The sequence below is a fragment of the Anabrus simplex genome, chromosome 5 (genome assembly GCF_040414725.1).
Source record: "Anabrus simplex isolate iqAnaSimp1 chromosome 5, ASM4041472v1, whole genome shotgun sequence".
Taxonomy (NCBI): domain Eukaryota; kingdom Metazoa; phylum Arthropoda; class Insecta; order Orthoptera; family Tettigoniidae; genus Anabrus; species Anabrus simplex.
In genome coordinates, this window is record NC_090269.1 from 153170667 (window position 1) to 153186727 (window position 16061).

At 43.3% G+C, this 16061-nt stretch overlaps 1 protein-coding gene across 1 annotated transcript in view; it reads left to right on the forward strand.

Moving 5' to 3' along the window:
- The window catches only part of LOC136874721 (uncharacterized), a 231397-nt gene that overhangs the window by 137394 nt on the left and 77942 nt on the right, over positions 1-16061 (forward strand). Inside the window, exon 2 of the mRNA XM_067148381.2 lies at positions 11077-11204. Within this exon, the coding sequence (XP_067004482.1) occupies positions 11078-11204 (127 nt within the window). The 5' untranslated portion in view covers position 11077. The remainder of the gene's footprint in view (positions 1-11076; positions 11205-16061) is intronic.

Genomic DNA, 16061 nt, shown 5'->3' on the forward strand with positions numbered 1-16061 from the left:
TTTGTTAATTTGTTGATCTGCTACTTGGTACCTGTTATACTCTGTTAATTGTTGATTTTGAAAAAAAAAACCTTTGTTAAAGTTTTAAATTAACTTTAATTTTGTAGTTGAGACCTATTCCAGCCCGCACCTTCTTTCACCTCTAACTACCACGGATATCTCCGTAACATATAAAATAAGAGTTTTGTCTGTATATTGCTCAGAATTTGAAATGAATGATATTTCTGTATCTGTCATGTCCACAGTTACAAGGAAATGCATTTTTTACTTTTCCGTAATGTCTGTCTGTCTGTCTGTCTGTCTGTCTGTCTGTCTGTCTGTCTGTCTGTCTGTCTGTCTGTCTGTCTGTCTGTCTGTCTGTCTGTCTGTATGTACACGCATCAATAGAAAACGGCTGAAGAGAATTTAATGAAAATCGGTATGTAATGTCGGGTGATGAACCACTGCAATCTAGGCTACAAATTATTTTATTCACGTTGGGTGAAATGGTAGTTTAGGGGAAGGCCTGAAATGTAATTCTCAAATAAGTTATTTATGTTATTAGTGGTCGTATCGATAAATACTACATAACTATCATAACTTTAGTTATGTCGTAAATTAGTAGTAGTTATGTAAGGAGTTATTAAATTTCCGATCACTTATGTCTTATACATTGTTACCGTACCGCATATAATCAGATATATTCATGAATTTGGATTTTTGTTACTAAGTCCATATCAGCGCTGAGTCACGAGAAAATGGGTAAACAGAATTTAGTGAAAATCGGTATGTAAAGTCTGAGAATAAGGAGCTACAGTCTACGATATATAATTAATTTTGTAGGACACCCTAATATCACAGAGTCGAAAGAAAACTAATGTGAAGGCCTGCAATATAGAAAGCTCATAAACTTTATCAACAATAACATTACATTGACCATTGTTTGTTGTGATGTGCTTTTTGTCTTCTGTTTCCTCTCATCCCCGATAGATAGGATTACTGCAGCGTACTGAGGATTTTTTTTTAAAATTTGCTTGACGTCGCACCTACACAGGTAGGTCTTATGGCGACGATGGGATAGGAAATGAATAGCGGTGTGAAGGAAGCGGCCTTGGCTTTAAGGTACAGCCTGGTGTGACTGGTGTGAAAATGGGAAACCACGGAATACCATCTTCAGGGTTGCCGGCAGTGGGGTTCGAATCCACTATCTCTTGGATGCAACTCGCCTGGTCGTACCGACTGTAACAGCCTGCCTGTATATTGGCGGGAAGTAGTTGGGGAGTAAGATAACTTTCTTCTTAAGCATGCCATTCCTCTGGTTCATACATTTTCTGATATATCTGGTACGTAACACACTGGTTCATCATAGTATTCGATTGGAATGAGTAGTGTGCATATTTAACGGAATAATGACAGAGGAGTGTTCACGGCAGTCTGCGACCTGGTTATTCCAGCTCTGGAACTTTGGACTCTTAGATTGGCACCGTAGTACTGTTCGTTGAAAGTGAGAAAGTGTGCTGTTTTTCATTTGATCGAGTATTTTATATTAACATTGCTTTCAATCGCTACATTCCTACTGACGTTTTTGTAATGACCTATGTTGAATTCAGTTAAGAAAACCACCAAGTCAGTCTTTCTGAGAATCCCGTAGCGAAGCACGGGTACATCAGCTAGTAGTCGAGTAATTTCCGTCGTCCTCTGCTGTGGGAGGGCGGACGGAGGCGAGAGGGCCGGCCTAGCACCTAGTGTTGCTCGTGATTGACGCGCTCGAGCGTAAGGGGGTGGGGCCGATACGATGACGCCCACAGCGCGTAGCGAGTTAGCATGGCGGACGCCATAACCATTACAATATTATATAACTTTAGTTAATGTAGTATTTATCGATAGGACCAATAATACTATAAATACACTAGTATCCAAGAGTTAAGTATAAGTTACGAGTAAGCAGGGCAACAGGATATAGACCGCAAATCGCACGACATATGCACCTACCAACCTTAAGTGTTCGTTCTGTATAGGAAAGGAGTGTTCCCTGCTTTGACTAGCGGCGTAACCGCAAGGTAAACACAGCCAGTGCCTGCGCCCCATATTCCCTCAGTCGTTTTTGCCCTGTTATAGTGTGCGGAGTGTAGCCTCGTGGTCACGTGACAACACAATGGCACAACGACGCCATTTGGACCCCGTTTTGCAAGGTAGAATACTCGGCCGCCTGGAAGGAGGCTAGACACATATCAAAGTCGCCGTATCCTTGAATGTGCCACAAAGTGTCATTTCCAGGCCTTGGAGACGATTTCGAGACACAAGAGATGTTAGTCGTAGGCCAGTACCAGGTCGACCAAGGGTAACCACCCCACAGCAGAACCGAAATCTGGCCTTAACCACCCGACGAAATCGGAGTGCACCTGCAAGACAATTGTCGGCGGAGCTTGCAACCGTCTCAGTGGTTGCCGCTTCCCGGCAAACTGTGTACCGGAGGCTCAGAACAGCAGGGCTGTTTGCCCGACATCCAACGGTGTACGTCCCGCTCACTCCAGCACAGAGACGGGCGCGTTTAATATGGAGCCGTCAACATCGAAACTGGACCATGAATGAATGGAGGCATGTGCTCTTCACACATGAATCCCGCTTCAGTTTGCGGAACAATTCCCGTCGCACATTAATCTGGAGAGAACCGGGTATCCGATACAACCACAGGAACATCGTGGAACGGGACCAGTATGGTGGTGGTGGCGTCATGGTGTGGAGCGGCATCATGTTGAATGGCCGTACGGACCTGCACATCTTCGTGGGTGGTCCGAGGAACACTGTTAACGCTTGTAGATACAGGGATGAGGTACTGAGACCACATGTTTGACTCTTTAGAGGTGCGGTTTGTCCAGACTTCCTCTCAGTGGACGATAATGCCCGACCGCACCGCGCTGCTCTGATGGATGCGGGCCGATGACCTTAGGTGCAAGGCCCCTTTAAACAACAAGCAAGAAGCTCTGGTGGATGAAGTTCTGGCTGGGGAAGACATTCATCGCATGGACTGGCCAGCGAGGTCTGCGGATCTGAATCCTATAGAACATGCCTGGGATGCATTGGGGAGGCGAATTGCATCCCGTCAGCCTCCACCAAGGACCTTCCAAGACCATCGCATTTCCCTTTCTGAAAAATGGGATCGACTGCCACAAGAGTTCTTGGACCATCTGAGGGGTGTAGAAGCAAAACTCACATTGGCCACTTTTCATGATTTTCGGTAAAGCGGATACACCTGGACGAATCTTGCTATATACGTTTCTGTTTACATCTTGAATGTGATAATAAAAGACGGAGAGCATCTTTTCTTGTGAAAAGTAAACGTCAAGATGGCAAATTACATTTTTTTTTTTTTGCTATGGGCTTTACGTCGCACCGACACAGATAGGTCTTATGGCGACGATGGGATAGGAAAGGCCTAGGAGTTGGAAGGAAGCGGCCGTGGCCTTAATTAAGGTACAGCCCCAGCATTTGCCTGGTGTGAAAATGGGAAACCACGGAAAACCATTTTCAGGGCTGCCGATAGTGGGATTCGAACCTACTATCTCCCGGATGCAAGCTTCACAGCCGCGCGCCTCTACGCGCACGGCCAACTCGCCCGGTAAATTACATTTTAAGTTTGGATAATGTGAGTTATGCATCACAAGGCTGTGGATAATGTAAGTTTTGGTAAAAAACATTCTTATGTTTAGTAGGCTATATGAAGCTAAGAAGCAGGATTCAAACAGTTAACAGAAGAAATTAAATAAAAGAAAAATGGACACTTAGAGGAGAATAATAATAAAAATACAGTTTATTAAACAGTTCTTGTTAACATGAATGACCTACATTCCCACAAATCAAATCAGTTCGGAATCACTTAATATCCTAGCGGAATAGATACACTGAAAGTTCTTAAATGAACATATGCGGAGCTTATTCCTGTGACTGGCAATGAAGAACATTGTCTTCTTGTTCATCCTCATTTCCATCTACAATGCCTTTTTAAAAGGAATTCTGTCTCCCTTATGATTTGGAATGAAATATTTTGTCCTGCAAGACTGAATATTGTATCTTCCTGTGGTTTCTTCCAACTCCTAGCTCTTCCCTGTCCCATCGTCGCCATAAGACCTACCCGTATCGGTGCGACGTACGTATAAAGTAACTAGAAAAAAAAAAAAAGTTGTCTTGGGAAACTTTGTCTTTATGAAACAAGAATCTCTCATGGAACCTAAGAAGGTCTTGAGCTCCAATTGTACGACATAAGAAGGCTCCCTGACTGTGTTTGCATTCTGGAAACTTTGGTAACTTCTTTGCAGAATATCTGGAAGAAAAACAAATTCAAAACATGTAAATACGGAAACTTGGAATAGTGAAACCTTCTCTTAATACTCCACCTCCAGAGCAAAAACGTGCACATCCAACTCACCTCATTTATTTAGCCTTGTTTCTTTTCCAGTTAGATTGATCTCTACTCCTCTTCCGACCTCTTTCCTTTGGGGAACATGGTTTCACACTTTCTTCCATTTATAACCCTTATTTTGGGGAACTATTTATCTTAATTCAACAACTGATGTACTGATGAAGCCTTCACCTAACAATATAACATAATCTGTAACCTAATGTACACTGGGATACCCCCAATGCACCCGGAAACAAGTGTAGCAACATGATTGGTGTAATCGGAGAGTGTGACTTTTGCTTCGAGCTGGGAAGTGGATAATGTGAGTTTTGCAAATAACCCTGAATTTCAGAATGATTTTATACAAGTAAAACGTTAGTTTCGCTACAAGTGTTTCATTGGAAATGATGCCCATAAAGGTAGAGAACATGGCTTCACACAGAACTCAATATAAAAAAAAAAAAAAAAAAAAAAAAGTGGAGAATGTGAGTTTTGCTTCTACACCCCTCTCTGATAGAGAGCATGCCGCGTCGGTGCGAAGCATGTGTGGCCTATAAGAGGTAACCATACACCCTATTAACAGCATATTTTGTTGTGGAAGACATTGCCTAATTTTGTTAGTTGTTGTCAATGGTGTACCTTAGGTATCAGAACCTTTCTGACACTTTTCTTGGACAAGTTGTGTGACATATGGTGTGTGAGTCAGCTTCCATTTGTTCAGCAATCCATCTGACACTCCTATCAGGCGGTATGGCCCCGTTTAGTGATTATGCTTAACCTTTGGACACTAGTGTATTTGAAAATTAAATTTTAGGGTTTCTTCTAAACTACCATTTCACTCAGCATGAATAACATTATTTATAGCCTAGATTGTATCGACTCATTCCCCAACTTCACATACCCATTCTCTTCAACAGTTTTCTCGTGATGCGCGTACATACATACATACATACATACATACATACATACAGACAGACAGACAGACAGACAGACAGACATAAATTACGGAAAATTGAAAAGTACATTTCCTTGTTACCGTGGGCACGACCGATACAGAGATACTATTCTTCTTAAATTCTGAGCAATGTACAGACATAGCTCTTATTATATATATATCTTTATTTATTTATTTTCTTATTTACTTAATTGTCTTCTTTCAAGTGGCGAAGTTAGGGAGCCTGGCCCTATCTTGTACTTAACCACATTTACAATAAGTTTCTGCAGATATATTTACCTTATAATTTAGCAGAATTAACACATACGCTGTCACTCTCGTTTATAAACTAATTGAAATATTATACTGTACATTAATCAATATTAAATAATATTGCTCGAACGCACACAAAATACATGCACACATCACATAATACTATCAATTAGGGCTATATATGCCAGAGAAACACAGTGTATCGCCATTCAAACACTCAACTGTACAGTGCACACGGCAATCGGTAGCTTTCTCGGCAAGATCTCTTGAATGTACACTACTTACCTGACACTGACTGCTAAGGGATTCCAAAGTCTGTAAGCGGTCACAGTAAAATAATTGTTATAGGACCAAGGACCAAGGGGGATGTTTTCATTCCCCTTCCTGAAGGGAAGGGGCGGGCCACCTAGAAGGTAACGCCTTCTCCCTGGCCAGGAGATTTGGCGGGGTTCGGGGATTTGGAGTGGTTTGTAGTTAGAATAAAGGAGCTTTGGATTTGGAGGAGTTAAGGTGTTTGGCCTCTTGGCTAAGGGTGTAGATCTGTTCCTTTGCTTTTTATTGAGTTCAAGATACAGAGATTACATATATGCATGGGTTTTACAATTATGGTTTACAGAGCTTTATGATTTACAATTGGTATAAGACAATTTGTTATAAGACAGTGATACATGTTATTGTTGGTGGTTAGGTAGAAGGAATTGGGTTACTTGTTGGTATAGGGTAGAGAAGTTGAGTAAAGATGTGAGAAGGACTTGGAGTAGGTAGGTTCGGGTCTGGGAGTTTAGTTGATGGGATTGTGGATTGGGGAGTCGGGTGCGGTTGTGTGAGGTGGATGGGCGGGGGGAGGGTTGCGGGGGAGATCGGGATGGCTCCACACGATGTTGGCGGCCGAATAGTCTGATCCCCTGCTCGATCAATCTTTGGGCTTCTTGGGGACTTTGCAGTTGTAGCCTCAGCATATAGGTGGGTCCGGTGGCGTTGAATATTCTGGAAGCCCGTAGGAGATGGATTCCGGCCTGTCGAATTTCATGATTGATGAGGTGCTGAGGTATGCCTGGGTTGACTCCTCTCACGACGCAGCTGGGGTTGCACTCGGGCGGTGGTGGTGGCGGTGATGGTTCATTGCAGTCGGGCGGTGGCGGCGATGGTCGTCTGGTGGTTTCCATTGGTTCCTCGTCGGGTGGCCGAACCGAAGTATTGGGTGGGGTAGTTGGGAGGGGAGATATCATTATAGGTGAGTTGTGGGTTGAGACTATGGTGGTTATGGGGGTCTTAGGTGAGGTGGGGGTAGGATATGTGGCGGTAGTGGTTGTGATGGTAGTGGTCGGAGTTGTATAGGTGTAGGACGAGGGCTGTTGAGGTGGGATGTACGGAGGTGGCTGGGTGCAGGGTTTCGGTGTCGGTGGGGGAGGGATATACTCAGGTGGCCGAGTCCCCGGTTTCGGTTCAAAATCATTTACCATGTGCGGTGGGCATGGATCTACATAGAAATGGCGGCCGTGGATGAAAATTCCGAATTTCAGGGCTTGCTGGACGTCGTGAGATGTGGCCAGTTGGATCAAGAAGTTCTCTGTGGGAATGCAGTTCTCTAGAATTCGAGAAGCATTTGTAGCTGGTACACCGCTGTTTTGTAGAGAACGGAGGAGACCTCCGTCCGTCACTGGGAAATCAACGCCTTTTAGTACACAATTAGGCATGGTTGGGGAGGCCGACTTCCTTATTGGTGTCTGGCCTAATTATGCTGTTTGGCACGGCAGGGAACAAAATTAGAGATGAGGTGTTACCCTGCCGTAATAAAAATACAGGCGTGATCGATTTCCGAGTTTGGAGAAGCGATCTAATTGTTATACACTGATCAATGGTAAAGAAGAATTGCAAGGGTAGAACCAGTGCGAGTATTACTGTAATGAAATGGGGAGAGGAAGTGACATTCAGAGGAAATGTGCCGAGACGAGTTGCTATGTAGGAGTTTATGTATTAATACAAGTATTATCAGGTTTTAGCGAGTGAAATTCTTAATAGTAACATCATAGCTCAAGTCAAAAATGAATCTGAGGCAACAGTTGAAAGCTCGCTGCAGTTTCATCGTTTGCTCCTTAGTTGCGTCAACAAGGATGGTGGCAGTCTCCTTGGGAAAGAGCAGAAGAACAGCCTCCCTCAACGAGATGATACCGCTGTTGCTCCACAAGGAAAGAGCTTCGAAGAAGTAGAAAAGAAGTTGATTTTGGCTGTGGAGAAACTGTCAAGCTACTATGACCGAATCCCTCAACAACTCCGTCCGTTCAACTGTCAATGAAGAATGAAACTGAACATTTCTTGACACATTCAGCACAACAAACAGAAGTCAGCCTCTCAAGCCTCGTTACAGGTTAACTGTCCACCATCTTCTTCTTCTCTTTAACCCAAGGCTGCTGTGTAACGTAATGTCTTCCAAGCGATTCCTTTCTTTGGCCAACAGCTCAAGTGGCATTTAATGTTGTCTTCAAATTGTACTCTTGGTCATCCTTCGTTCCTTTTTCAATCACGATGGTGATCCAGTCAGAATGACGAAGCAATTGGAAAACGAAGCTATTTCTTCTCCAACCAAGATTCGCGTATTATTTGCTCTTTTGAGAACATTCTCGTTTGGATCTACAGATTTTCTAGAGAGGTAGAGAGAAAGAAGCATGGCACGGAACGTAGACACCCTCTGTATGGTAATTAACCGGCCAGACATAGACTCACAAGAACAGTGCCTTAAAGGAAGAGTGGAAACTAAAAGGCTTCGAAAATGGAGACCTGAGAACCAGGAGGCAGCTGAATACATCTTAGCATGGCCAGGAGCTAGAACACTGCTTTATTTCAAAATACCTTGGGATTACATTCAGACAACATTGCCTCAGCAACCTTATTGGGAGCAAACCAACAGTACACAAAACATCAGCCTTCCATAGTTGATAATAGATACGTGTCTTTGGCTCTCGTGGGAGTGTATAGACAATGATGTCTCCCTCAATGCACGGGGGTTTCAAAATATAAAACCAGTTTAGAGGCATAAGGGAAGAACTTGACGTAAAGTAAGTACGTGGGCTAGTGATCGCCACATGCGTTGCTGAAAGAAACATTCCATGGACAGCACGTCGCACTAATAATACTGAAAGAACTAGAATCCAGCAACAATCACCGAGATTCTCCAGCCACAAGGTTTTGGGGGTACGTGCAAGATGCGATCCTAAATCATACTGGATGAAATTTCCAAGCAGCGATCCACAACGCTAACCTGAGAGACACGTCCTTCCGGGAGCAAAAGGCATTGATTCTGAGGCCTCATTCATTATTTCAATAGTAATGACATCGCCCTCAAAGCAGTTTTCAGATCTTTTTGTGATTCTGATAGCACATATATCTGCAAATCCTATTGTAAATATTTTAATTCTCTTACTTTTAGATGTAAAATATCATATTGCATTCTATTTTATTTATACATATAAAATAAGAGTTTTTTCTGTACATTGCTTAGAGTTTAAAAAAATGTGGTATATCTGTATCGGTCGTGTCCACAGAAACAAGGAAATGCACTTTTCATGTTTCCATCATCTCTGTCTGTTTGTATGTACGCGCATCACGAGAAAATGGCTGAAGAGTATTGAATGAAAATCGGTACAAAAAGTCGGACAATGAGGCAGTACAATCTAGGATATAAATAAATTTATACAAGTGAGTGAAATGGTAGTTTAGGGGAAATCCTTACACTTAATTCTCAAATATTTATGTTATTAGTGGCTCTATTGATAAATACTACATTACTAAAGTTGTATAGAATTAAGTTTCCTATCATTTATGTCTTATACATTTTTATCATACCGGCTACGATAACAAAGATGTTCATGAATTTTTGTTGCTAAGTCCATATCAACGCCTCTCCCTGTGGGTGGTGGCGGTAGAATAACACCCACGGTATCCCCTGCCTGTCGTAAGAGGCGACTTATAAGGGCTCCAGGGGCTCTCAACTTGGGGGGCGTGGGTTGGCGACCACGGGGCCCTTAGCTGAGTCCTGGCATTGCTTCCACTTACTTGTGCCAGGCTCCTCACTTTCATCCATCTTATCCGACCTTCCTTGGCCAATTCTTGTCCTTTTCCAGCCACGACGGTATTAGGTTTCCGAGGGCTAGTGAGTCATTTTCACGCCCTTCGTGGCCCTTGTCTTTCTTTGGCCAATACCTTCATTTTTCGAAGTGTCGGTTCCCTTTCAGTTTTCTTCTTAAAACAATAATTACCACCACCATCATACCAACACGAAACCAAGAGAAAATGGGTGAACAGATTTTAATGAAAATCGGTATGTAAAGTCTGAGAATACGGCACTGCAGTCTAGGCTCTACATAATTTTATTGACGCTGGCTGAAATGATAGTTTCGGGAAGGGCGCCTAAATTTTTTTTTTTAAACCCCTATGTTATTGGTCGTATCGAAATGTACTACACAACGAAAGTTATAGAGAATACGATTTTCGATCATTTGTGTCTTATATACAATTTTACCGTACTGACTCCATAACTAAATGGTTAGGGTGCTGGCCTTTGATCACATGGGTTCGGGGTTCGATTTTCAGTAGGGTCGGGAATTTTAACCATAATTTGTTGATTTTCTGGCACAGGGGCTGGGTGTATGTGTCGTCTTCATCATCATTTCATCCTCATCAGGAAGCGCAGGTCACCTACAGGTGTCAAATCAAGAGATCTGCACGTGGCAAGCCGAACTTGTCCTCGGACACTCCCGGCACTAAAAGCCATACGCCATTTCATTTACCGTTCCGGCTATGATAATAGAGTTGGTGAATTTCCATATTAACGCCGAGGGTTGCTAACATGGACATAGTGTTCAATCCTGTTAACTGGCAATGGTTTTTGTCATGATTGTCTTAATGTGTAAAATCGCGTGGGCATCGGTCCATGTCGACAAGGGAAATTATGAAGATGATCATAAAAAGGAGAAAAAATCGTAAAGGAAGGATCGCTTTGAAGAACAAGACAAGAGGGAGCCATGAAAAGAGAAAGTACGCTCTAATATCACAGAGTCGGAAGAAAACTAAATGTGAAGGTCTTCAATATCGAAAGCTCATAAATTTGATTAACAATTACATTATCTTATCGATCCAGTTCAGATATCATTTCCATTCAGTTGACAGTATTACCGGAACTGGGTGAGCTCCCTCCTTACTCCTCATCCCCGTAACATCAAATATCACTAAAAGTTGCGTGGGTAATACATTCGCCATTGTTGCGATTTGCTTTTTCTCTTCTGCTGCCACTCATCTCCGATAGATGGGATTACTGCTGCGTTCCAAGAGAAACAGGCTGCCTGAATGTTGGTGGAGAGTAGCTGGGCACATGTTATATGATTGGCCTGTTAACGACGCGTACTACAGCTAGTTAACAAATACATGTAAGAGAACCGGTAAAAGAAAGTGGGATTTGGAGACAAAGTATGAAGTGTTATTGTTGTTGTTACAGAATGAAGTGGGTCGCCGTCCTTGTGGTGGGTCTCGTGCTGGTGGCTCTTGCCCAAGCTGATGGAGAGATATGGGAGGAGGACGAACACGAGGTGCTCATACGAAGTGAGAGGGGTGCCAAGAGCAGAGGTGAGTACTTCAACTCATTCAGTATTATAGTGTCCCGGGTACCGGTTTCATTGGTTGATCCTCCCAGATGCGCACGTCAACACGATAATCCTGAATCAGGCATCTTTGTAGGCCACACGCAAAAAGTGAAAGTAGCACAGTGGTCTCAGCTACCCTCCTCCCCCATACCCCATAGGCCAACTGTGGGCCCCTTAGAACTTAAGGCTTCTTGGTCTTTCTTCTCTTCTCTTCTCTTTTCAGAACCTCTTCCCAGAGCCTCTTCATTCTTTCGCTTCTCATCTTTCTTTCCTCTTCGGAAATGATTCGTTTGGACCTCCTTTTTGTGGTTTCTCTTCAAATGATTTTGAACTGTCGAATCTTCTTCTGAACTCTCTTGTATTGTGGATCATCTGTAGTGTAATTCCAACTTCTTCTGCATCTTTTTTGACTTCTTCTATCCACTTGGAGGTGACCCTTTAACCCACGACGTATCTGAAGATGATTTTTGGTAAGTCATTTATCGTCTATTCTTATAAGGTGCCCGTGATCTTCTCAGTGTACTTGTAGAGCTCCTCATTTCCCCTTTTCTTCCAAGTCCCATCAGTTGTCTTCTGCGCCCCAGAATCTTCCTTTCTTTCTATATTAATCTATACAGTCCCCGTGCATTATTTATACAGAGACGCCATGAATGTATAAATAGTCAGCATTTCCACGTGTACGAATACTTTTTCGAGACTGCAGGCAATAATAAAGGCAAAGGGTAACCCGAGGAAGTATTGAAAAGTGAAGGAACGTCTCGGACTGGATATGGTGTACGAATACTTTTTCTACCGCTTTCTTTTTTTTTTCTGTTTCACAAACTTAGTTTTTGTGAGGTGTGCCTGTAACTAAAATGTAGATCCTCCTCTATTGCGTAATGACTGGAATCTCTCGAATGCCTGTGGGAGAAATGACAGACGCGTTGGGCTTGTGAGGTGCCTGTTTAAACATTTCCTGCTGTGGAGAGATAGACCTATTGTCCGACTCTTGTGCTACTTCATTTGCATTTTCCCGTTGTTTGGTGACGAAGAAAGTCTGGTCTGCGTCATCAAAAACTTGGGGGTTGAACGGAGCAATTCCAGTTTTCTTGAAGACGTTGACTGCAGTTTGTATATTTGCTACACGCAAATAGGTCTTTCCAAACAGTGATGAGACCTGAAGCTTCCTAACAATTCTGTAAAGGTGGGTGGCAAGCCAGTTTTCAATAGCTTGAGCATAGCATGCGCCGATTGCAGAAACGGTATTTAGACGCTGCTTATGGTTAAATAATGTATAAATATGGCCGCCGCATTGCAAAGACATTATTTATCACTTAGACACTGTCTGAAGCCGATATTCAACTGACCCTGTTTAAAGACTGCCAAGGACACTGTTTAACTGAATCACAATCAGAGGTTATGTACCATGAAACATATAATTTGTATTATTATGTCGTGACGTCCGCCTTCGTAGCGTAACGATTAGCACTGTTAGCTGCCGTCCTCGGAGGCCCGGGTTCGATTCCCGGTACTGCCAGAAATTTAAGAATGGCAGGAGGGCTGGTCTGTGGTTGAAATGGTACATGCAGCCCACCTCCAATGGGGGTGTGCCTGAAAAGAGCTGCACCACCTCGGGATGAGGACACGAGATTACTTTTATTATGTTGAGACGATTCTGAGAAAGAAAGGTTAGTCTGGCGGCCTCCTGTGGGTCGTTTGAATCGCAGCAATTTATTTGAAATGTACGAGGAGGAATGATTTCGCTTTTAAAGAGATAATATAAGGGACTTGTTTCTTGAGCCTGACACACCGGACAGTCCCGTACCTGTTAAATTGACTACAATTCTCGGCAACCGGTGCATTTTATTTTTCTTGGGATAATTTCCTTATAATAATAGGTCACGTCGACTACATCCATATGAGAATGACTTGTCCCGATCGTTAGAGGGCTGTTACAAACATCAACCACGAGTGCCAAGTAAGCACACATAATAACGAAAACACAAAGTAGGTTGTGTTTGTGTTTTGAGAACACTCGTGCGCAAATTCTGACAAGTTTTCGTTAATGATGACGTACGAAAAGGCAAGGACTGGGAAGGGAAAGCTGTGGCTGTAATAACAGCCCTGAGCATTTGCGTGGTGTAAAAGTGGGGAAACTACGGAAAACAATCTTGAGGGCTGCCGATGGTGTGTTTCGAACGTATGATCTGCAGAATGCAAGCCGTACAACTCATTCGATTACAAAGTACTTCTTCCCTTCGCTGATACTGTTTAGATTACACTCAACACTATAATGAAAACTGCACTTCCTCCTACGGTGGCGTATCACTTTATTATTCTCGATAGTATTATGAGATTTCATTTCCACCGAGAGCAATGTTCTTATCTGCGGGCAAGTCGTGTTCCTGCTTATGCTTAGCCGTATTTGAGAAATGTGTAGGGAGACGACAGCTGACCAACTTTCGGCGCGCGCACCGGCGAATTTTATTGGTTGCAACAACCAAAGAGTTGCAGGGAAGATACATCTATTTCCATTTTCGAACCAATATTGACACTTTAAACGCCGTCTAGCTCAACATTGTTTGTGCTATGGAACTTAGACGTTTCTTAGATGTTGTCTAACTAGTCATCGTTTCTGTAATCGATCCAGTAAGTTTACAGTGGAGTTATTGATTAAATGTTGTGGAAGGCATACTACGGATGCACCAGCTTCACGGTCCCTGGCAATAACTTGAATGTTCCTGGTGTGTGAATAGTGGCCGTCCAATATCAACATAACTGGCTTCTTCTTTCTTGGCTTCGCAGTTTCAATACAGTGCTCAAGGCATTTTGAAAATAGAGAGCCTGTTATCCACCCAGACTCAGAACATGCTCCAAACGAGCCAAGAGGAGCACCAGACAACACTTCTGCCTGTCAGTTTTTCTGCGGAAAAATCAGCATCGGGGGCACATATTGACCATAATGTGACATGCACGTTCAGCAGAGGCAAGTTTCTAGACTTGCTTTTTTCCTTTCGCAGAAACTAATTTTTGTTTATTTATGTTGGACAACAGAAATCCCAGTATCATCAACATTGAACAATCTGGTCTCATAAAACATAATCTTTTCCAGTTAAAGTTTCAGCACCGAAAAAAAAAACCCACCACATTTTGTCTTGTAAACCCCTGGATTCTAGTCATAGAGATATTTTCTGTCTTCCTCACACTAAGAGTTGGATTTCTGTTGAAAAATCACTGACGCGATTTCCTCCCTGCTTTCTTCATCTCGTTGCTAAACGGGTGGGGTAAGTTATGTTTCATGGCATCGGTCGCCAGTCGTAGGCCCGTAGAAACTCCACTCCATTTCTCCGCAATAATCAATTAAGAGCGTTGTCTGTATCGACTGATAAAAACAGCATATCTTCCTATTTTCTCTTCGACCATTTCTTCGCGAGAAAGCGGTGATTTTACACAATATTTCAGTATAGCTCGAGGCACTAGAAAAGTTTTAGATCCTGTTTTACATCCCATTCGTCCCTCCTTGACTACCTTCACTGCTGCAATCAGTGGCGGCGAGGGGGCCGTTCCCCCCCCCCCCACCACACTTTGCGGGGAAATTATTCCATTTTTATTTAATTTTTCCCGCTCGAAACTAGAAAAGGATTTTTAAATTGTACAAACCCTGTTGTCTTATCAGCTAATTCTTTCTTTCAAATTTCCTTAATTATTAAGAAAAATTCTTAGCGGATATATGTCCAAAATATCGTTCGTACAGCGCCACAGCAAGTAGTGGAGACTGGCATGTTTTGTGAAGAAAGGTAACAGGGTTATATTTTTGCCAAGGTTATGGACACTGAGAGTAGTATAATGGGGGGATTCTGCGGCCACCTCCACCTCCACCTCCACCTCCGGCTCCCAGGGGCCCGCTCCACCTCCTCCTCCCGAGGGGCCTTCCCAGGGGCCTGCTCCACCTCCTCCTCCCGGGAAGATTTCCAGGGGCCCGCTCCTCCTCCCGCGGGAAATGTGAATTGGTAAACAAAGCCACGTGCTTTTTGAAAGCTATCATCGACAACAACGCATCGCTAACCTCACTGCTGATATCTTGATGGGCCTAAACCTCAACGCTACCAACTTAACCTCACTAGCGCGAGATTTGAATCGGTAAACAAAGCCACGTGCTTTTTTGACAGCCACGTGCTTTTTGACAGACAACAACGTATCGCTAACGTCAGTGCAGCTATCTTAACGGGCCTAAACCTCAGTGCTACCAACTTAACCTTACTAACGCGAGGTTCGAATCGGTAAACAAATCCACGTGCTTTTTTGACAGCTGTCATCCGCCATCTTTAATCAAGAGAGCACAGTGCTGCACTCTTTAGCTACATACCTTTGAAATGTGGTGGCGGATGATTTGAAAAATGCTTTTTGACAGCAGCCATCTTTAATCGACAGAGGCCGTGCTGCACTCTTTAGTTGAAATGTGGTGGCAGGCAATTCCACGTGACAGCAGCCATCTTTAATCAAGGGAGCACCGTGCTGCACTCTTTAGTTGAAATGTGGCGGCGGCAATTTGAAAACTTCTACGTGCTCTTGTTTGGAAACAAAGCGACGTGCTTTTTTGACACCTACAATCCGCCATCTTTGATCAAGAGAGCACCGTGCTGCACTCTTTAGCTAGATACCTTTGAAATGTGGTGGCGGCAAATTCGAAGTGCTTTACAAACTCACGTGCTTTTTTGGCAGCTCTCATCCGCCATATTTAATCAAGAGAGCACAGTGCTGCACTCTTTATTTGAAATGTGGTGGCGGCAAATTCGAAGTGCTTTACAAACTCACGTGTTTTTGACAGCTGTCATCCGCCATATTTAATGAAGAGAGCACA